Source organism: Wyeomyia smithii, chromosome 2 (assembly GCF_029784165.1).
Source record: "Wyeomyia smithii strain HCP4-BCI-WySm-NY-G18 chromosome 2, ASM2978416v1, whole genome shotgun sequence".
NCBI lineage: Eukaryota > Metazoa > Arthropoda > Insecta > Diptera > Culicidae > Wyeomyia > Wyeomyia smithii.
Window position 1 is genome coordinate 206,488,633 of NC_073695.1, and position 24,687 is coordinate 206,513,319.

Here is a 24,687-nt window from a genome sequence, read left to right on the forward strand (position 1 = left end):
GCACTCGCACATAGCCTATCGAAGCAGGCCCTCTTGCTGGCCTTTATCGCACTCTTTAGCATCGATCTTGCCGAACTGAATGCTGCGCGGCGCTCTGTCCTCTCTTCTTCGTTTCGCGCACGCTGCATCCTCCGTCTTGCACGGAGGCACGCACTGCGAAGGTCGGCTATCGCGTCCGTCCACCAGTAAACCGGTGGCTTTCCATTCCTAGGTTGGCGAGTCCTAGGCATGGTGGCGTCGCACGCCCGCGATAGCATAGCAACTAGTTGGTCAGCAGTCGGGCGGAGCCAACTGCCCCCCTCGCGCTCCCTTCTCATTGCCTCTTCGAATACCTCGGCATCAAAGTGCGATGTCTTCCACCCGCGAACGGTCGGAGTGTTGGCTCTACCCGTCGCTTGCCGCCTCTCGTTGTTGTCTACACTATAACAGACCGCCTGGTGGTCGCTATTAGTGTAGCCATCGTCTACCCTCCAGTTCTTGATCAGTCCTGGGCTGGAGAACGTCACGTCGATGATCGACTCCGCACCATTTCTGCTAAATGTACTTTTATTCCCAACGTTGGCCAGATCTAGGTTGAGCTTTGCAAAAGCCCCCAACAGGATCTGGCCCCTCTGGTTCGTGAAGCGACTTCCCCACTCAACAGCCCAAGCGTTGAAGTCGCCCGCCACCACCAACGGCGTTAGGCCCGTTAGCTCCATGGATAGGAGGTCGACCATCTGGGTGAACCTTTCGGTAGACCAACGTGGCGGAGCATAGCAACTGCAGTAGAACACTCCGTTTACCTTAGCAACTACGTACCCTTCTTCTGAGGTTGAGACAACCTCCTGAACCGGGAACTTGCTCGTCGTACATATGGCCGCCAAACTGGACTTATCCGCAACCCAATTACCGTTTCCGGGAGGGATGCGGTAGGGATCCGATATGACAGCGATGTCCGACAACGACTCAGTGGCTGCTTGGTGTAGCAGCTGCTGAGCCGCGAAGCAATGGTTCAGGTTCAGTTGCGTCACCCTTACGCCCGTGGTTTCGCAGCCGGCTTACCGGCTGGGCACCTGGGGCCTCCCATAAAGTGTTTGGCGTCCCGTTTCCCGGAACATACCATGCACTTGGGAGACTCCACACAGAACGGGGAGAACGGGGTGTGCCGCAGGCGCATGAATCATGAGCTGTACGAAGTATACAAACACGCTGATATTGTCAAGCTGATGAAACACGGCAGGTTACAGTGGGCTGGCCATGTAGCACGGATGGCGGATGAGCGACCGGCAAAGATAATATTTAGTAGAGAACCGGATAGAGGCCGACGACTACGAGGCAGACCGCGCACGCGCTGGATGTGTGCTGTCGACGAGGATGCCAGAGCAGCGGGTGTAAGGGGAGACTGGAGAGTAGCAGCCCAAGACCGAGTTTTGTGGAGACGTATTCTGGATTCGGCATAGGATCTTAATGATCTGTCGTCATAAAAGTAAAGGTAAAGTAATATTGGTCTCGTTTATCATTGTTTGACATACTTTTAATGATTTCTAATAGTTGTGGAACTGTTGACAATATTTAATAATTTCCTATTATTTTTCATGGCAAATGATATGTTTTAATTGGCGATTTCTTATTTTATGAACGAATTCTGGTGATTCCCGAAAAATTTCTGATGCATTCTGATTTTTTCTAATTTTTCTGAAAACTCAAAACTTTTATTATTTCCAAATTGTTTTCTGATTAGACGGGGATTTTTGAAGATTTTCGAGTTTCTTAATGCTTCAATAAAATTTACCACCTTCGATAATTTCTATGATTTTGTGATGACTTTTGAAGATTTCATGTAGTTGATGATAAATAATTTCTAATGATTATTTTCATTGATATCTGAATATATAGATTTTTAAATATGTCCTAACATGTGATACAGGTTGACTGATTTCAAACTACACAACCTAATAAATAAATTTTATTTTTCTTGGTCCTTGGAATGTAATTAAATGTTTTAAAAAATTTCGTCCTCTATTTCCACCATTAAGATGAACAGAATTTGAACCTCACAGATGAGTTGAGGGGTTATATCTACCAAATGCTCAAAAAAACAAGGCTTTTCCTATGAATTTTTTTTACAGGACATTTGAAATGTAAGGTATATATATAATATATCATTGGATTGAGCAACTCTTGCTGAATAGAAAAAATATTTTTATTGCTATTTTTGTTACAAAATGGCAGCTGTGCAGCGATTGCCGTGAACCGCTTTTTTTTTAAGTTGTTTCGCGGCGAGCAGTAGAAGTCGTGCCCAACTCCACCTATAACCAAAACAAATTTATTTTCATTTTCTACATAAGTGTCGCTAGTGAAGTACACATGATTATATTTTTAGAATTTTTCTTCGCAAAATGGTTTGAAAAAAAAAGTTCTGTTTCGACAAAAAAAATCGACTTTGATTGTGTATAACTTTAGTTGTTGTTAATCAATCGCTTAAATCGTGAGTACTTCACTAGATAATCTAATGAAAAAGCTACAGTTAAAATTTCAAGTCAATCGGATGTTAACTTTTCAGTTCTACTGCTCGCCGATTTTGAAAACATGGTTTTGAGAAAAACGCGTTTAAAGTTTCAAATTGCTATAAATCTTAAGAATCGCAACAGCAAAGCCCCTAATATTTTTCTTACCTTCAGTCAGCTAACCTTGAGCCTTAAAGTTGACCTTTTTGGGCTTTATCTTCCTCTTCTTCCTTTTTGCCTTTCTCCTAGAAAGGTATAGCAATCACTGGAAAAACCGAAGGTATAAAAGTGGTCCCAATGGCCGAGTGTCATATACCACTCGACTTCTTTCGACGAACTGAGCATTTTCTGTATGTATGTATGTATGTGTGTATGTGTGTATGTGTGTGTGTGTGAATGTGCAACTTTTTTTTCTCACTCACTTTTTCTCAGAGATGGCTGGACCGATTTTCATAAAATTAATTGCAAATGAAAGGTCTAGTTGCGCCATAGGTTGCTATTGAATTTCATTGTAATCGGATTTTTAGTTTAGAGGTTATGTATCAAAATGTAAAAATCACGAAACATCAATATCTCAGAAACCACACAACCGATTTCAATAAAATTGGTTTCAAATGAACGGACTTCCTAAAAACCCTCAACTTTTGAATTTTATGAAGATTGAACATATGGTTCAGAAGTTACAGAAAGAAACGTGTTCTGGAGACTGTTTAATCTCACTCATATTTCTCAGAGATGGCTGGACCGATTTTCATAAAATCAGTGTCATATGGAAAGTCTTGTTGCCCCATAAGACCCTAATGATTTTTTTTGCGAACGGATTATTACTTTTCCTGTCATGTTTAAAAATGTGAAATCCAGCTATGAAAAGAAACATATTCTGATGACTACTTGGGCTCACTCACTTTTCTCATAGATGGTTTACCCGATTTCCACAGAATTAGTATCAAATGAAAGGTCTAGCTGCCTCATAACACCCTATTGAATTTTGCTGTAATCGGACTGTAACTTCGTCTGTAATGTATCGAAATGTGGAAATCACTAAACTTCATTATCTTAGAAACTACACAACAGATTTGAACAATGTTGATATCGAATGAACGGGATAGTTAAGGGTTAACTGATGAATTATGATTGAACACGTGGTTTCAAAGTTTGGCTCCCCCATACGTTCCATTTTCATTTTATTGTAATCAAACTTAAGCAACCGTTATGTTTTAATTTGTAAAACAACGAAAGTCTATTATCTCAAGTATTACACGACTTATTTGAACATAACTAGTGTCATACAAACGAGTCATCTCTCAAACTTACAAATAACAAACTTCTTAAAAATTTGATATACTGTTCAAAAGTTTTGTAAAGAAATTAAATTCAAAGACTATTCAACACTATAGCTGCTTTGATCAATATATATGGCCTAAACATGATTTAAATGTGGTATCGTACTAAATGAACGTTCCCGGTATCGCTCGTGATTGAATTGTTCGAAATTAAGAGTCATTTCTTATATTTCGCTATTTCTGAAGCACTAACATTACGTCAAATTTCATATTTTATACTTCAATTACAACATCAATATATTAGAGCCCAAAGAGTGAATATACCTGTTTGGATTTAAGCATTCATGTAAATCTATTTTTACAAATAATAAGTTTGAATGAGAAAGGCTGAGTCTGACCGCTAGGTGGATTAATTTTGGTTTTTATCTGATCTAAGGCTGCGCCTACCCTCTTTCGCGGTATCAGACATGCGACGCTCAGTGATTTTGACACGGTTGGCGTCCGGTCCCACGCAAAACTCAAACTTGTCACCCATATTTAAGTACTTTGAATTTAACTCACAGTTAAAAAGTATCAAAAAACTCAAAAAAAAGACGTACACAACGAGAACGGCTGATCGACTAAACAAATAGAATTCGTGGGTAAACACGTGCTGTACAGACGCTATAACGGTCGAAACTTGATGCAGCGACCTCTATACTACAAATTTGAAACACGATATCGATGATAGGTACTTCTACTAGTTTACAAAGCCTCGAAATTAAAAACAAAATCGAGCACCGCCAAAATAAACGAAAAATGGTTTTTTGGCGCATGAAAGTTGTTCGGCAAAAATTGATTTAAACGAATTTTGAGCTTAGATTAGTACTTGGTCGATGTAGATTTTGATTCTAGCATAGCTTTAGCATGATTTTAACCAATAAAAAAAAATGATTAAGTGCGAGCAAGCAAAACTTAGATCCTACATCTCGACGCGAAATTTGATCTTCTTTTTTATTCGATAAAGACATCCAGTTAACCGTAAGAAACACAAGATAATTGCGGGGCTAACGCTCTTCTTCAGCAGTGGTTCGAGATTATATGCAAAAGCACATCAAAACATCGTTGAAGAAAGTAATGCAGCAAAAATCGCACTTTATGGTAATTTTCAATTCTGATTTTTTTATGGGTATGATGATTTTTTTGTCGTCACGGAATTTTTAATATAGTTTGCAACATGACTTTGACGGGATACTCAAATTTTGTTATAATCGTTTAAGGCAAATTATTAGATATTTTCCCAACATATTAAATTACTCGATCGAATAAACATATGTAGCTGTTATAATAGGATCGTTATTCATCTTTTGACATTCGATTACACTAAAAAAAACATTGTACATGTAGTAATACAAAATAGGTACGCGCCTCAACAGCTGACCGGCGTAAGTCATCTCTTTTAGATGACTTACGGCTCGTGAGTGGGAGAAGATGTACCGGCCTTCTTCTTAAAATTTGGTGAAAACTTAACATTCCGTCGTTTCCACAAACGTTCAGACATTTGCCGCAACATTCTGGTGCATAATCTGAAATAGTAACTTTTTCAATTTTGCTCCACGATAATTTAGGCGGAAAATAAGTTTTCGATTTTTTCGTGTGTTTTTAGAGCCATACTGTACATGGAGAAATTGCTTCTTTTAAGTAGGTCTACATTTAAATTGAAGTGAAAAGTAGGGTGGTCCTAAAATCAGCGAAATAAAATAATTAAAATTTTTGTTTGAAAAGAAATGTCATATTACTTTCAATGAAGTTGTAGATCACATTATCTTAAGTAACTTTGTAGAAGACTACTTTTTTGTAGATTTTGAATTGGCTGAATTAGAGCAATTTTGCTTAAGGCGACTTTGAAAAAACAATGGTTTACTCTTATTTTTTTTAATTCAAATTTCTCAGTAGAGATGACTCTCAGAACTTTAAAAGACGCAACGTTTGGTGGCTAAACTTTTGAGATATCTTTTACGGCTGAAATGCTATGAACGTTTCAATTTTCGAAATATGCCCTAGAACCACCCTAGTTTTCAAGCAACTTCTCCATATTGCTCTGAAACCACAAGTCCCTGGCGAAGTTATAACTTTTGCACTGATGACTCCCGATGTTGATTTTTGCTGATTTGAGGTAGATTCAAAGAATTTTGAATGTCTTTTATCATATCCGATTTTTTTTTTTGACATTATTCAACAGTTTTTGTAGTGATTTATAATTAGTTTTTACGTTGGACTAACGTCTATCTCGAAGTTAGGCACCGAAATTTGAAAATCTAGTAACTCAAACAGGGAAAATCAGAGAAAGTGGTCAGGTTTTGAGCGCCTATATATCATTCATTACTTTTCAGAATAAAGAGATTTTGGGTTCAACCAATCAGAATTTTTTTCACGGTTAAATTTATGTAACAAAAACAACCTGTTGTTTAAGATACACTATTGAAAAATTGGTAAAAAACATCGATTGTCTGAATCATACCGAGCAACCAATCACTACCTCTCTTCCCAAGCACAGCTGACACTAACGGATACAACCGATCTGACTTTGTAAACGATTTGTTGTAGTTGTTTCACTTTCCTTGCCATTACCTGTTCTCCTAAACTTCCCCCTCTTTCCAAATAACTGACGAAACCTTGATATAAGAGGTATGTACCATTCGATCATTTCAGCCCATCATTGTCGTTCCAACACTGCACAGTGGTCCAGTGATGCAATCTAGCGGAACAAAATTAAAAACTCCCGATCGTGTTGATTTTTTGAGATAGTGTTTTCGGCAATGTTCATGAGAATCATCAAGGAATACTTTTGTATGAAAATAATTGTACTAAACGTGTACTAAACTAGTACTAAATTTTTTTTCTTCAGTTTCTCAATTTTGAAGGATGGTTTCTTTTACAAAGTTGTTTATTAGTTAATAATATGAAACTTTTCCCAAATCACAACTATTCAAGAAGCCATAGTGTATGAGATATTTATTTTTTTGGACAAATGAACAAAAAACTTTTATTTTTATTTTTATTTTTATTTTTTTTTTAATTATTCTAACGAACTCTATGAGTTTCTAATTATAAATCTTTTAACCTTTGAACTTTGCCGCAGAATTAGGATGGCTATGGCCTATATTTTTTGAGATATTGTAAAAAACGAAAATGTCGATGATATTTTTTTATTGTCATATCTCTATTAGCGCACAGAAGCGCAACCTGAAACTCTCAGGGCTGAATATTCAACTAGGTGTGTGTAGATAAAATTTCAGCCCGGAACTCCTTGGAGCTTTTACTCAGTGAGTAATTTTGTGAAATTCTACAATATTAGGAATAAACGTGCTATTTTTTTCCAATATTATGCCAAATGTCTACGGAGATTTTGAAGAGAATTAAATAAGAACTCTTTTGGTCTTAAAATATTTAGTTCAATATTTACAATGAACTATTTTAGTCTTATGAATTGTTTTTTTTTTAATAGGATACTTTTTAAAATGCTAATCAATAACGCATAATTGAGTTGTATTCTTTTTATCCGTTTTCACCGACAGTTCACAGACTATTAATGTACAGTACGGTGCCACTTGGTTTGATGTCAGAAGAAGTTCAGAAAAGGCAAAACTCCGTCAAAAATGATCGAGAATTACACTCAAATTCAACCACCTTCAACCACCCAAATGCCTTTTACTCACATACGATCCGCATCACAGAAGAAAAGACCATTTAATTGATTATCTTCCGAGCGAAGTCCAAAATCTTACAGTAGATGGAACATTAAGTTTAAAAATGAAGTTTGAGTTTAAAAAGTAATGCTTGGATTTTTAAGTTTTTTTTAAATGTATGGAGAAATGAAGAGGAATAGGAACAAATCAGTTTGAACAATGATACCTTTATGGTATTGATTAGTTTTCAATATTTTTAGACCAAAAGAGTTCATATTTAACTCATTTTAACGTCTCCGAAGACATTTGGCATAATATTGAAAACAAAATAGCACTTTTTTTCAAATTTTTAAGAGTTTTACAAAATAACTCACGGTGTAAAAGCTCCAAGGAGTTCCGGGCTGAAATTTTGTCTACACACACCTAGTTTTATATTCTTTCAGCCCTGAGAGTTTCAGGTTGCGCTTTTGTGCGCTAATGGAGATATGACATTTAAAAAAACCACCAAAATGTTCGTTTTTTTGAATATCTCAAAAACTATTGGCCATAGCCATCCTAATTCTGCGGCAAAGTTCAAAGGTTAAGAGATTTATAATTAGATACTCATAGAGTTCGTTAGTACACTTACAAAAAATAAAAACAATAAAAATAAAAGTTTTTTGTCCATGTTGTCTAGAAAAATCAATATATACACTATGGCTTCTTGAATAGTTGTGACTTCGGAAGAGTTTCACATTATTGGCTAATAAAAAACTTTGTAAAAGCAACCATCCTTCTAAATTGAGAAACTGAAGAAAAAAAATTTAGTACTTGTTTAGTACACGTTTAGTACATATATTTTCATACAAAAATATTCCTTGATGATTTTCATGTACATTGCCGAAAACACTATCTCAAAAAAACCAACACGATCGGGAGTTATTAATTTTGTTCCGCTAGATTGCATTCCTCCACCACTGTGCACTGTACCGATATCATACGCATCATACAATTATCGGTAAAAGGATTATCATAAATTATCGGTAAAGTTTGCTCTTTTAAATAAAATTGCAGAAAATACCAGATTTACAATTTCGTCAACTATTTGTTGGAATATATAAATACCGTATTTCAACCCATGCGGTCGCGTCTTGGATACCACCCTCCTACTTTTGATGGATTCAGACTTTTTTATGACTTGTTTATATTTTTAGTCGATTTCTTATGATTTTTGGTAATTTTAATTCTGCGGCAAAGTTCAAAGGTTAAGAGATTTATAATTAGATACTCATAGAGTTCGTTAGTACACTTACAAAAAATAAAAACAATAAAAATAAAAGTTTTTTGTCCATGTTGTCTAGAAAAATCAATATATCATACACTATGGCTTCTTGAATAGTTGTGACTTCGGAAGAGTTTCACATTATTGGCTAATAAAAAACTTTGTAAAAGCAACCATCCTTCTAAATTGACAAACTGAAGAAAAAAAATTTAGTACTTGTTTAGTACATATATTTTCATACAAAAATATTCCTTGATGATTTTCATGTACATTGCCGAAAACACTATCTCAAAAAAACCAACACGATCGGGAGTTATTAATTTTGTTCCGCTAGATTGCATTCCTCCACCACTGTGCACTGTACCGATATCATACGCATCATACAATTATCGGTAAAAGGATTATCATAAATTATCGGTAAAGTTTGCTCTTTTAAATAAAATTGCAGAAAATACCAGATTTACAATTTCGTCTACTATTTGTTGGAATATAAAAATACCGTATTTCAACGTCATGCGGTCGCGTCTTGGATACCACCCTCCTACTTTTGATGGATTCAGACTTTTTTATGACTTGTTTATATTTTTAGTCGATTTCTTATGATTTTTGGTAATTTTAGATTATCTGTTTTGATGATCTCCGGCAACTTTTGATTACTTTTGACGAACTTGGATAACTCAAGGCCATCTCTGCTGATTTCTCACAAATAATTGATGATTAATTCTGCTTCATGATTCCTATTAATAGAGAGTCATTTTTTTGTTAATTCCAGAAGATTCTTGATTATATTTTTAGTGTTTCGAGATAATTGATTAAATTTGGTAGTTTTTCGATTATCACTTTACGATAAATTAGAAAAAAAATATGACCTTTTCCGACTATTTTTTTTATAATCACTAATGTTTTTCGTCAACCTGCGAAAGTATTTCTAACGATTTTTGATGATTGTTCAATCAACTTTATTTCTTCTCATTTCTCTGGCTATAATTAGTTTTATATTGTTTTTGGTGATTTTTCGACATTTTTGTTAACTTTTGGTAATATTTGAATATGATTTTCATGATTTCAGATTATTTCGGGAGAATGATTTTTTATGAATGTTGATCATATCTGATAACTGTTGCTAATAATGTTTTACAATTATTTTTCTGGTGACTTTCTGTTCTTAAAATTTGGCAGCGATTTATTTCGTTTGCTTTTTCGTTGATATTTAAGATTTTTGTAACCTCTGATTTTCTCTGATTTTATGTTATATGGTATTCGGTAATTATTATATTCAATATATTTTTCTTTTTTTTTTCAATTGTTAATAATTTCTAATAATTTTCAGTGATTTCCAATCGCTTTTGATATTTGTGGATGATTTACAGTGTTCCCGTTGATTCATGATAGTTTTTTTCACAGCTTTTTAAAATTACTTAGGATAACCGAACATTAATGTCGATTTCTCATGATGCTCTGTAAGTTTGTTGTTTTCCTCAATATGTGGGAAGAGCAGAGGGAATAATCACCGCTCACTTCTTACCCTGCATAAGTGTTGCGTGTTGCAATTTTTTCCATCTGCTATGTGCTGTGTTTCTGCTGTTCGCAGGAAAGTTAACGCACTTTCTGCTTACGCCACATCTCTGTGAAACAAGAGTGGCGAATCACTCTAGTGAGAATACAGTCACTTTTTTTTTCTGCGGGTGATACGAACCCCGTAAAAACCGCGTCAATTCAAAAATTCGCGTGAAAAAACGCGGTAATTGAAAAATCCGCATAAAGTGAACCACAAAGAAAGGCTTTAGAAAAAAACCCGCGACGTTCTGCGACCAGTATTTAAAATTGTCCTCTTGACGGTCATTTCGGATCTTCCGGAGTCCAGGTTTTTTTTTTTTTGGCTGAGTCTTTTACTCAATAAACACTGAGACATTTCTGGTTCCCAACTCTCGTTGATTCGAATATCCGTGAACATTTTTTTGAATTAGCGCGGTATCGCGTAAAAAAACCGCGTTAATTAAAAAATCCGCTTAAAAAACCGCGTAATTTAAAAAATCCACCTAAAAAACCTCAAAAAACCGCGTAAAGAAAACCTAACTGTACACAGAAGTACACCGCGGTGACCACTGCTGAGATAAATTCGATAATATTCGAAGAGAAAACATGCATGGCAGACGGCTAGATTCATTTTTTTAATTTTGAAATGCAAAGCAAACAACACAATCTGCTTTCCTACCTAGAGGCTCCCCGCATTTGGTATATGCTCAAGAGACACACAGTAAAAGCACTGCAGTGAGCTCTATTGTGTAGTTATTGAGCGTAATGTCCGGTTTATCAAATGTAAATATTAAATATATAAATCATTTAATGTTTCTTTCAACAATTTTGAAAGTTTTGGAACGTATTAATAGAGATATAAATATCAAATAATATCTTGGTATATTTATTTGATAATTGCAAATAATAACTAATTAGAAAATAAAAACGCAACGATTTTCCAACGAAACGATAAACTAGCTCGAAAGAAACTTGCCACAATATCGATTTTTTTCGCAAATTCAAACACAAACTCGTAAATTTTGTTTTTCGAGGCTATTACATGTATTTGAAAGTTTGAAAGAACTTAGTTAAATTTTTTTATCAAACTGCCACTGTGATTAGGAGCCGCTACAGATGCATAGTAGTGTGATTTTCACACTTCTATGATACCATACAATGAATAGCGAATAACAATGAATATTCAAAACTAATCCGATTTTAAACAGAAAAGCTTGGCATGTTCTGCTAACAATGCTGAATCTGTTCTAGAAAGTAAACAGCACTTCATTAAAAAGGATGTAACGTCTTAAAAAAGACGGTTATAGTTAGACATCACCAGTCACGTCAGCACGAACAAAATTTTCCGCCAGTCGCACCTCAACAATATGCAACACGCAACAGTTGTACTCTTGGTATCTGCTGCTATCCGACACTAGATCAATTTTATTGTCTTCCTTTCAAGCCGCAACACAACACAATACGTGTAAAATTGTTGTGTTTATGAAAGCTCTATCGGTCCGGCTCCGCAAAATTTCAACACGAAATAAAATTCAATTTTCGTACAATCATATGGCGTACTGAAACAAACTGTCAGAATTTGAAAAAAGGCGGTGCTAGCTAGAAGATAGCTCTAAAACCAACATCAGGAACAGAAAGTGAGCTCGGGATTGGATAGCTGCTGCTTTTCCAATTATTTTCAGGCTGTCAGTGGTGGAAAGATATGCAAACTTTTATACCAAAAGTTCGAGAAAAACTTCACCTGTCGATTGACATTCTGCGAAGTTAAATAGAAATATTTGTTTTTCAATTGAACTTCTCATCAATTCACTATTGAAAAGCTATGCCAATTGTTATATCACAAGATTTTTGGCAATCTTCATCTTTCGATCAAGACAGTGGGGTGTAAAATCCGTTCAAAGGTAGAAACATAAGGCGTCAAGAATCATTTGTTATATTTTATTACTTATTCAGCCATCTTCGATTAAAAATGGTGTTTTGAGTCGTTTTCCGGGCTCAGTTTTCTATTTTTGGGCTGTTTTCAAGTAATCAGAATTCATGGCATCTGTGGACAGCTTCTACCCACTGGGCATCATCAATTGTCTGGAAATATTCTTATTGGTTGGTATTGAGCCATTTTACGCTGTTTTCCTGAAATTGAAAGTTGCCTATTTGGATTTAAAAACGATTTCGTGGGTCAGTTTCCGGCCTCTGACGGTTTCGAGGGACCATTTCGGCTCCGGAAATGCACAAAAGCTATAGGAAATACCCGTGGTAAGTGAAAATAGGAACTCCGGCTGTCGCCATTTTGCAATTCAATTTCCGGCAGAGGAGCCTAGAGGATGATATTTGGTCATTGGGAGCTTTTTTCCAGAGCCGAAAGTCTCCATCTTTGAATTGTTTCTGGAGTTGATCTTCAGATTCTGAGCATCATTTAGGTACCAAAAACACTCAAAAACTTTGGAAAATCTTCATATTGGGTGGAATTTAATCATTTTGGGGTGTTTCTCAGAGTCAGGATGTCATCTTCTTGTACTTCAAAATACAGTCAGGTTTTCGTTACGCGGAGGATACGTACCTTGTACCTCGGAGTTGGTTCCCGGCTTTTGAGTGCCATATAAGTTTTAAAAATTATCCTTATTGGGTTATATTTGGCCATTCTATAGTCAACTACGCCTTAGAAACCCAGGGATCAATATACATAAGATCAACTGCGTTACGGATTTTCGCATTTATATATGAGAAGGTTGAGGTAAAACATATGTTTTGCATTTATTTAGTCGGTAACCTAATCGCTCGTTTAGTTTTTTGTTCTTACTATAACAGCACAACTAAATTCGTTGAAATAAACCATTTGTATAATCCCAGTAGTCATGCAGTATGTAGTGTATTCAAGGTCAAATAAATAATTCAAGGACCCAGGGCCAAACATCTGCGGGGACAATTCGAATTTTTTGGAGAAAACCGGAGAAAGATGTCAATTTGTAGTGTGTTTTAGGTGAAGATCCACTCACCAGCACAGACCATAAAATTTAACTTTAAACATAAAACTTTCAGAAATATTTCGAACTCAGAAGAAACCACGAAAATTTTCATAATAATTTTGTTTGTGTGCTTGATTTAGGTGTACGTCATACAAGAATGCCACATCATACCTTCGTGGAACTGTCTTTTATATTTGGAATTGTACGCTTGACAAGAGTTTCGTCACAGCGAAGACACATTCCTTATCCCAGCTTCAACAACAATCGACAATTGCAAAATCTCCACACAGTATTGATGAGGTATCACATCAGTTAACTTTTGCTTATGCATTTGTATGTTTCAGAACAATTCTTGTTCGAGTCTTGCTAGAAAAGTATTATTCTTAGTCGATGGTTTTATGTTTCTGGTTACTTTTCTGTAGATATTAGGTATCGAGAGGAGGAAACTAGTTATTAGAGATTTAAGGTATTTTTATCAATTTTCTTAATCAATCATATAAAATCTCTCCCTAGGAATGCAGAAACTAGAATCGGAATTCTGGAAATAATCAACCTTAAATGTTTAAACCATTTCAATTGTTTGTTCAAAATCTTACATACAAGGAGAATATTTTTCCGTCATTGTTGGATTGTAATGTTGCCTTTTCTTCTCACAAAAAATACAGCAAAGTGTAACGCATCCTATCTTGGTTTGGTAAATGATGAATCACAAGCCTGCAAACAATTCTTGTGAGGAAATTGATTTACCAAATTTGAAAAACGTTTTTAATAACTAATAAAATTTTATAAAGTTTATTAGAGTACGTCATTTATTTCATTAATTAAACAGAATTCCCAAATAATAAATAACATAAATGATCTAATTACCAAGTCGAACATCATCGAAACCGTTTTTAAATTCAAGGACACCCCACCGATTATAGCCAACAGTAGATCACCTAGCACAACCACCAGCCACCAGAGATTAGCCTTTCATTAGCCACCACTTAAAAAGCTAACAACCAACCATAAACACGGGGCCCAAGGTTCAAAAAAAATTCACACACTGACATCACACTCGACCAGCCTTCAATACTATAACTCGGTAATCGGGAGCGGCTTATTGTAGTAGACATTAGCCTGCTGCATGTAGGCCGGATAGCCGTTGAGAATCGGCTGCACCTGATTGCTGTACAAATTGCTCTGCCGGATCACGTAATCGTCCTCGGTGATGGCTTTCTCGTAATCCACGCTGTTGAGTTCCCCACCGGTGAGGGCCACCGGTCGGACGCCACTGGCGCCACTGCCACCCCCGCCGCTAACACTGCCGTGAGACGTATTTTTACACCCATTGTGAGCATACTCCAGCAGCAGCCCGCGGAAACGGAAGAAGGTGAGCACGATGGCTGTCACGAGGGCCGCCGCTAGCACCAGCACCGAGATCACTTTTTTGTTCTTGTCCAAAATGTACTCGCACTCCCACTGGTCCGGCAGGTGGTGCGGGCAACCGGTTGCATTGTAGCTGATCCTGCTAGCCGTTTGCAGCCGGTGCAGCAGCTTCGAATAATAGCAATCGCAATTTATCGGATTATCCGAAATATCCAACGTCCGCAGACTGTTCCAGGAAAGCATGTTCTCATCCAACCGTTCGAAGCCATTATTTCGCAGGCTCAGGTGCTTCAGGTACAGCAACCCCGAGAATGTTTCCTCTTCCAGGTCGGTCAGGGCTTTGTTCGAGTCGATGGCAATGCTTTCGAGATTGGTGTTTGTTTGGAATGCTGCTTTTTCGATTTTTCTTAAAAATAGCGAACCTCTCAGCTCGAATCTTTTTAGATTTGATAATCCTCTAAACGAATTAGCTGACACAGTTTCGAAGTAGTTTTGTCCAATCGATAAGTCCTCTAATCGTTTTAAAAATCCCAGCGCCTCAGATGGAATTTTCTGGAATCGATTATCTGCCAAATTGAGGCTTTTAATGTTTTCGATGCCTGCGAATGTTTCGCTGGTGACATTACTCAACAATGCACTCCTTAGGTCCAGCAAACTCAGCTCGGACAAAACAGCAAATGCGCTATTTTTAATCTCATTTAACGAATTCGTTCCGATGTAGAGCTCAGCTAACTTGTCCACCGGTTGGAAGGTCTCTTCGGGCGGTACTACCTCTAACCGATTATCATCCAAGTACAAAATCTTTAAATCTGTCAATCCATGGAATCCAACTATCGACAAACCAACGCTCGTGATTCGATTTTGACCCAGATTAAGTTCCTCTAGTTTAGTCAGCGGCGTAAAAGTCATCGGTTCAATTAAATCAATCAGATTGCCTCGCAAATTAAGCACCAGCAGCTCGTTCAACCCAACAAAGGTCCTGTTTGACACGGCACTAATTTTGTTGTGGTTCAGGTGTAGCTGCTGCAGTTTATTTTGCCGCGCAAAAGTCCTATCGGGAATGTTGAACAGATAGTTGAAGCTCAAATCCAGCAGTGTTAGCTCCGAGTAAAACTGCACCGAGGAATCGATAATCCGAATCTTATTGTTCCGAATTACCAGCCGCTGAATTGAAGGATTCAGCGCAATCGGAACCACGTCCAGATGGCCTTCTTCGCAGTTGACGTCCAGCTTCTCGTCGTCGCAGTGGCATCGCGATGGACAATGCAGCAAACTAGAAGACAAATCCGGCACGATCAGCACCAAAATGAACAGCCAGGACAGAATTAGAGTCATGGTGTTCGATCTGAAATAGAAGAAAAGAAAATAGGAAAAAAATAAGTTCAGCAGTAACACACAAACAAAGAAATAGTGTTATCATGTTAAAGCAATAGAGGTCACTGAAGTATTCGCCAACTTTTCTCCACGTTTCATACAAACCGCTTAATGTCATGTATCTTCCCGACTTAAAGCTAGTACCTGAACCTATCACCCCTCCACTGCAGTCATGTGTAGCGAAAAGTTTCTCCCCGGCACCACATGTGTCACATCCTATCATATCAAAATTCAATTTTCCAACACCTTTCGCTCTGCTCTGGAGTATGGAACAGGACGCCATCGTCGTCAGCCCAGCTGCCCCCGATGAAAAGTGTGTGTTCTTCGTTCGGAAGCCCAGTCAGCATCATTGCCAGCGGAGCGGAAACGACACATTCACTGTTACTTTCGATACCTCATCCTCCTCCTCCTTCTCATCCTACTCCGAACAGCCGTTCGTTACAGAGCCAAATCGACAACGACTATGACGACGAAGCAGGATGGTTCCGAACGGCAGCAGTCCAGAACCATCGCCCAGCCCCACACCGGAGCTGCTCGAGAGGAAGCCGATTAAGTTTTACCTAACGGGTGCAGAGCCTGAAGTTTACTCAAAGAGTTCCCTCATATTCCACCCGCTTTCTCGCACTGGAAAATATGCGACCAAAGTTAACCGGAATGCTGCCTACCTGCATAGCGGGACGACACCCGAGCAGTCTGGCTCGTGAGAACATAACTTTTCCAATAATTTCTTTATTTACTCTTCCTGACATCCTTAAGTGGAGATGATAAAGTTAAGCCATTTAAATCGAACGAAAACAAAGTCTTTGCTTTCGGTCGCTGGTTTCCTGCTTGCAGCAAACGATGGAAAAGCCGGATAAAATGTGTGCAACAACAGCAAGCCGAAGCAACGGAGTCTACCACCCACGCTGTCTTTAAAACAAAGTAAAAGCTTCTTACATTCCCTCTCAACCCCGGCAGGGAAAAACGTGTGGGGAGCCGTAAAAAAGCTTCCACTTTAATCAATATCTCGTTCGCCCTAAATTGAGTTTGATAAGAGCTTTCTTCACCGCCCCTCTTTTGTTTAGTTACCAATACGTAAGCGGTTGAAGTGACTTTAAATTGAATTTCGCTTCAGCATCGGAACTTTTTGCTCCACCAACCCGAGGCCGGAAGTTTTAAATGGATTTTCAAGTTGCCCTTTTCCATCCCCCCCCTGGGGAGTTCGATTGTCGTATGCAATTTGATCGGATCGTTGTTGTGCGAATCGAACCATACGATTAGCCACCGTGGGAGTGTGAAGCTGGCAGAAAGTGCAGCTTTTATTTATTATTGTTGTTTGTGCTAGTATTGTTTTTATCCAATTAGTAACTAAAAAAATCTTTGTCTAAAACCTGATTCCGCTACCCTTACAATCAAATGTAGAATAGACAGATTGTTGAAAATAGGTAAAAATAAACCGATACATTATCCTGTCTGTAAATATATCTAATGCTCAATAGACTAAAGAATTGCTCAATGGATCGTACAAATAGGATGAAATATGACCATCCTAGGAGGAGTATTCATTCTGGAATAAACGTTCGGTACAATGTCCAACAACAGTGATATTTGTATTTATTTATAAATTTGATTTTAATAAACTACAAGGAGTCGCATCCTAGAAAAGACGTCTTCTGGATGACAAATGCAAAACTAAGAACTCGAGACAGAGATGTATATATTTGTTAAACGCAGTCTCTATTTACTCGATTTACAATTTAAAATTTTCCCAGCGATGTTCTTGATGGAAATAGCTATCAACTGAAAAATCCACCCTTTTAAAGCTAGCAAGTCTTTTGTCATCTTGCAATTTTTTTCGACTCAGGAATACATACATTTGCCTTGTTAACCCTTAAATGCGCACGATGTTAAAAAATCATCCAAAAACATAAAATTTTTGTTCAACAGGTTAACTGCTCTAAAACTAACCAATATGCATAAACAAATTGAAAGATTTTCTTTTTAATGTGCAAATATTACCATGTTGTTTTTAAACAACACTGTGACTTTATCGCAGAATAAAGTCGAAACAATTACTTTTGTTAATAGTTACTATAAAATTGACCTTTTGTCAGTATAATTACTGATAATTCAAACATTTTCACTAACCACCAACCTTATTTTAAAATTAATTTTCAAAGACAGTCAGCACCAGTCGGGAATATCGCCATGTTTTTTCGTTTCCGAGATTTTGACACCAAAAATAAAAACAAAACATTTAACTACAGTACACTTCCAGCTGTTAAGTTTTCTTCGTTAGAGTCTAGAGAGTTGTTCTAATGAATTTTTTTTCTAAAAAATACTAAAATACGTATATTTTAAAACGTTTTTAGTAGTGTTGTTTTAAAACAACATTGCGTTAAATTGAGGTAAATTTCGTGAAAACTAAAATAAGCATGGAGATTTGAAAGACACAGGTTTCATTTGCCAATAACTCTGCAAATTAATTCAAAGCACCTTCATATTGTGCAAATGTTGGCCGTTGGCGTTTTCATGTGATCTTTAGTTTTGTATGGCTCGCATAGCTAACTGTGCACAGCAATCAGTACGAAACATTGTTTTAGTTCGAATCTTAGCAATTTGTATTATGTAACGAAGAGTTTAAAAGCATCTTTGCATTTCGAATGATAGAAAAAGTTAGAATTATGAGATTTACATGAGACTCATAGCCAAACAAAACGACAAAGCTTGCGTTTATGGACAGTTAGGTCACAGACTCTTCAGCTTTCAAGTTAAAGATCTAAATGTGGTACCTGAAGTGCGTGATGAAGTAGATTGAACTTATTTGTTTCATTTGGACTAATGCCTTATCACATGCGAGAATCTGTCTTGTTCAAACAACTCTTATCATTTTTTTTCAGAATTTCATCAACCAAACACTTCAATAAGTCAGGAGAACTTGCTAGATTATGTGTCCTAGAGCTCAAACCGGGAACAAGGTAGCTGTTTAAATATCCATCTATCCAATCTTTTTGCTGTCAAAGAATGATTTCTAGTATATTGACTATACTTTTCCATAAATTTCTGCTTGCTGCTGGAGAACCCTTAAATAACTCACAATATTTAAAAAAAAAAAATAAAAATTTCCTAACTCCAGCAAAAAAAATTATTTTGGTCCTTTTTTTGTTGGCTTCAATCATGCCAAAACTATCCTAGAATCAAATTCTACATCGCTCAAGTACTGATCTAAACTCAATGTTCGATTAAATCAATTTTTACCAAAAAAATTTTATGCTTCAAAATCACATTTTTCTTCTATTTTGGCGATGCTCGTTTTGCCTTTCTCCTAGAAAGGTATAGCAATCACTGGAAAAACCGAAGGTATAAAAGTGGTCCCAACAGCCGAATGTCATATACCACTCGACTACTTTCGACGAACTGAGCATTTTCTGTATGTATGTATGTGTGTATGTGTGTGTGTGTGTGTGTATGTGCAACTTTTTTTTCTCACTCACTTTTCTCAGAGATGGCTGGACCGATTTTCATATTTAAATGCAAATGAAAGGTCTAGTTGCGCCATAGATTGCTATTGAATTTCATTGTAATCGGATTTTTAGTGTAGAGGTTATGTATCAAAATGTAAAAATCACGAAACATCAATATCTCAGAAACCGCACTACCGATTTCAATAAAATTGGTTTCAAATGATTGGGCTGTCCCCAGAACCCTTAACTTTTGAATTTCGTTATGATTGAACAAATGGTTCAAAAGTTATGTAAAGAAAAGTTATCCTGAGGTTGTTTAAACTCACTCATTTTTCTCAGTGATGGCTGAACCGATTTTCACAAAATTAGTGTCAAATGAAAGGTCTAGTTGTCCCATAGGTTGCTATTGAATTTCACTGCAATCGGATTGTAACTTTGTCTTTGTGTTCATAAAAATGTGAAATCACATAATGAAAGTAAATATATTGACTTTCTCCTAACGAACACTGGCTAACTAAAAGTTAGAAAAATGATTGAAATGGCCGAATGTCATATACTACTCAACTCAGTTCGACGAATCGAGCATTTTCTGCATATATGCATGTATAGGTGTTTGTGTTTGTGTGTGGGTGTGTACGTGTGTATGTGCACCTTTCTTTCGCATTCACTATTCTCGGAGATGGTCTGACCGATTCTTTCTATCTTGGTGTCAAATTAAGGGTCTATTTGCCGCTTAGGTTGCTATTAAATTTCATTGTAATCAAACTTTTAGTTTTGACGATGCGTCAGAATGTGAAAAACGCTCTTATATCTCAGAAGCTATGAACATAGTTGAATTCAAATAAATGGGCTTTCAAACCCTTAAACAAAGAATTTCATAATGTTTAAACATGTGGTTTGAAAGTTATAGAAAGAAACGAAACCCGCAGACTGTTTAAAGCTATAGCTACGATCAAAATATGTGGCCTCAACAACATTTAAATTTAATATTGTACTATTTCAATGTTTGCGGCCTTGCTCGGGATTGAAGTTGAAATTAAAAGTCATTTCTATCATTTCACTTTTTGCCTTTCTCCTAGAAAGGTATAGCAATCACTGCAAAAACTAAAGGTATAAAAGTGCTCAAAAGGGCCGAATGTCGTATACCCAGTGTTATGAAAATGACTGCAAGACAATGACAGCAAATTTTCAACTGATCCGGCTCTCATTGTATTGCACAGCTCTCACTGCTCCCCACACGTTCGGTGAACAGTTCGACAGCAACTGACGACAGTACACATGCAACTCCATACGGACTGTTATTTTTCATCTTCATATGTGTGTTGGTATTTCCAAGATGTCGTAAATGACAGCCTATAATCTTCCGACATCCTTCAACACGAATCCGAGCGGGATGTCAGGTGATGATGATCACGACAGTAAGGCCGATGAAAGAATGAAAGAGAGATGGTGCGAAGCACGTTTTTTCTTACGTGGGGAATAATATCAACAATGGAAACGGTTTGCTTTGTATTCAATATGCCACCGGCCTGTGAAAAAGGAGAAACGAAAAAATGCAAGTCGACGACAGCCGCAGCCGATCAGCAGGCTGTCAACAGGAACAGGACATCCTCAAAATGAGCAAACTAGGCTGTCATGTCCGAACGAACAAAATACATGCGCAAGAATGAGCTGTCGTACGCAACACAACACCGTTTCTTTGCATTGTTTAAGCTGTAGCTGTATGTGAGCTCTCATGAATAGCGCATGCATGAGGCTGTTAGAGTGAAGAGAGGGAAAAGTCGTCAGTCGCTCTCCAGTCATTCTCCTAAGCTTGCGTATACCACTCGACTCAGTTCGACGAGCTGAGCATTTTCTGCATGTGTGTGTGTAACGCTCTCCCAATCTCACTCGATTTTCTCAGAGATGGCTGAATCGATTTCAATGAAATCAATTGCAAATGAAAGGTCTAGTTGCCCTTTAAGACCCTATTGAATTTTCTTGTAATCTGATTTCTAGTTTAGAGGTTATGTATCAAAATGTAAAAACCACGAAACATCAATATCTCGGAAACTACACAACCGATTTGAACAAAATTGGTTTCAAATGGACGGGCTACCTAAAAACCCTAAACTTTTGAATTTTATGAATATTGAAGATATGGTTCAGAAGTTATGGAAAGAAACGTGTTCTGGAGACTGTTTAATCTCATCAGTGTCATATGGAAAGTCTTGTTGCCCCATAAGACCCTATTGAATTTTGCTGTAATCGGACTATAACTTCGTCTGTAATGTATTGAAATGTGGAAATCACGAAACTTCATTATCTTAGAAACTACACAACCGATTTGAACAATATTGATATCAGATGAACGGGCTAGTGAGGGATATACTGATGAATTATGATTGAACACGTGGTTTCAAAGTTTGGCTCCCCCATACGTTCCCTTTTCATTTGATTGTAATCAAACTTGAGCAACCGTTATGTTTTAATTTGTAAAACAACGAAAGTCTATCATCTCAAGTATTACACGACTTATTTGAACATAACTAGTGTCATACAAACGAGTCATCTCTCGAACTTACAAATAACAAACTTCATAAAAATTTGATATACTGTTCAAAAGTTTTGTAAAGAAAGAAATTCAAAGACTATTCAACACTATAGCTGCTTTGATAAATATATATGGCCTCAACATGATTTAATTGTGGTATCGTACTATTTGAACGTTCCCGATATCGCTCGTGATTAAATTTTTCAAAATTAAGAGTCATTTCTTTTATTTCGCTATTTCTGAAGCACTAACATTACGTCAAATTTCATATTTTATACTTTAATTACAACATCAATATTTTAGAACCCAAAGAGTGAATATACCATTTTGGATTTAAGCATTCATGTGAATCTATTTTTACAAATAATAAGTTTGAATGAGAAAGGCTGAGTCTGACCGCTAGGTGGATTTATTTAGGTTTTTTTTTAATTTCAAGGCTTTGTAAATTAGTATAAGTTACCTATGATCGATATTGTGTTTTGAATTTGAAGTACAGAGTCGACCGTTACAGCGTCTCTACAGCACGTGTTTACTCACAATTTACTTTTGTTTAGTCGATCAGCCGTTCTCGTTGTGTACGTTCTCTGTTTGATTTTTTCTATACTTTTCAACTGTGAGTTATATTCAAAAGTACTTAAATATGAGTGACAAGTTTGAGTTTTTCGTGGGATCGGACGCCAACTGTGTCAAAGTCGCTGAGTATTGCATGTCCGATATCGTGAAAGTGGCTAGGTGCAGCCTTACATCAGACAAAAAAGGAAGAAGAGAAAAATAAGACCCAGGAAGTACAACTTTACGGCACAAAAATAGCTGACTGAAGGTTAAAAAACTTTTGAGGGCTTTATTATTGCGATTCTTAAGATTTATACCATTTTGAAACTTTAAACGCGTTTTTTCTCAAAACCATGTTTTCAAAATCGGCGAACAGTAGAACTGAAAAAGTTTACATCCGATTGACTTGAAATTTTAACTGTAGCTTCTCCATTAGATTATCCAGTAAAGTAGACGCTTTAAGCGATTGATTAATAACAACAAAAGTTATAAACAATTAAAGTCAATTTTTTTGTCGAAAAAGAGTTTTTTCTTTCTAAACCGTTGCCATTTTGCGAAAAAAAATTCTAAAAATATAATCATGCGTACTTCACTAGTGACACTAATGTAGATAATAAAAAAATGTTTTGGTTCTAGGTGGAGTTAGGAACGACTTCTACTGCTCGCCGTGGAAGAACTTTCAAACAAGCGGTCCACGGCAATCGCTGCACAGCCGCCATTTTGTAAAAAAAATAGCAATAATATTTTTTTTCATTCTCCAAGAGTTGCTCAATCCAATGATATATTATTTTTATACCTTACATCTCAAATGTCTTTCAAAAAAGTGATGAAAAAAGCCTTGGTTTTTTGAGCATTTGGTGGATACTACCCCTTAAGTGAAAAATATCTTAAAAACGGATGCATTTAGAGCATTTACTAGAGTTTCATGATTTAAAATGATCATTAAAATTGTACTGCATCATTGGAAATTGTTTTTTCTGTACATAATTTAAATTTATAAAATTGTGTAAAATTTGACTTTCAAATAAAAATTTGTTTTTTATTTCTCCATACAGGTCTTTTATCGAAAATTTTTGAATAATGTTCAATTGCAAGAAAAAATAAGTTTTCATATATTCATATTCATATATGGTCACAATGCAAAATTTCCAATTTTGGTGCTGATTGCACCACCCCTCGCTCCGTGGGACCCACCCCTTTAATGATAAAAATGTCATAAGTAAAAAAATACATATTCTATTCAAGTTATGGCTACAAATATATTATTTCTAGAAATAAACTTATACATTATTTCTGATAAAATCAATCAAATACCGTGAGGCGCCCTAATTCTGCGCGGCTTCTTAATTCTCCTAAAAATTGATACCGTTTAGTAAGAAATTAAACATAAACAGAAAATTTACAGTTAATATATAGGAATTCACCTCCAAACATCATTTTTGTTCTCTTTGCTTTTGAAAGAATTTATTGCTTTTTTTGGTATAGCAGTGAATTTTGATTTCAAATTTGATAATATCATTGTGTTCCTGAGGAAATTCAACACGAAAAAACACCTATCGACTTGCCTTATATGCACAGTGGGCTGACATCAAAATGTGTGTTCAGCAAATAGATTGGAGTGTGTTGCATTTAGCAAATTTCTGTATTCCTGCAGATTCTACCCAGGAAAACAGAAACGACATTGCGATTTACGACGCAAGTAAGAAGAGATGCCAGTTAGTTGTTTACGAACTAAACCCAGAAACTGCTCGCTCGTTGGTTTTATTTAAGTAGGTTGCAAACCGGAGTAGATTTTTTCAGGTCGATAAATATCGTGATGTATACCTTTTACCGAACCGCGTCTATCAAAATGCTTTCAAAATCTATTATTATTATTCTATCAAATGAACTGAAAAAATCAATCTCAATTTACTATTCATGTGCCCCTATCTCGTTTTGACAGCAACATGCCAAACTCTGATTTTTGACGTTCATCTGCTTTTTAACTGGGCTATAGCCCAGTTAGCAAACGCCCAGTTAAACAGCACCCAGTTAGCGAACAGTTACTGTAAATGGATCTCCGTGCAACTTCATGAGCTCAGATCCATCACAGAGAAGCAACTACGAAATGAGCGGGCGCTAAGCTCAAGTTCAAGCTTAAAGAATAGATTCTTGCTCATAAAATAAAAGTTTTTACCTTTTTCCTAGAAAGGTATAGCAATCACTGGGCAAACCAAAGGT

General features: G+C 36.6%; 1 protein-coding gene across 1 annotated transcript in view; it reads right to left on the reverse strand.

Moving 5' to 3' along the window:
* Positions 1–1,491: 1,491 nt before the first annotated feature.
* LOC129721623 (insulin-like growth factor-binding protein complex acid labile subunit) overlaps positions 1,492–24,687 on the reverse strand; it is a 95,091-nt gene continuing 71,895 nt past the window's right edge. The window contains exon 2 of the mRNA XM_055674383.1: positions 1,492–15,910. Within this exon, the coding sequence (XP_055530358.1) occupies positions 14,272–15,900 (1,629 nt within the window). The 5' untranslated portion in view covers positions 15,901–15,910 and the 3' untranslated portion in view covers positions 1,492–14,271. The remainder of the gene's footprint in view (positions 15,911–24,687) is intronic.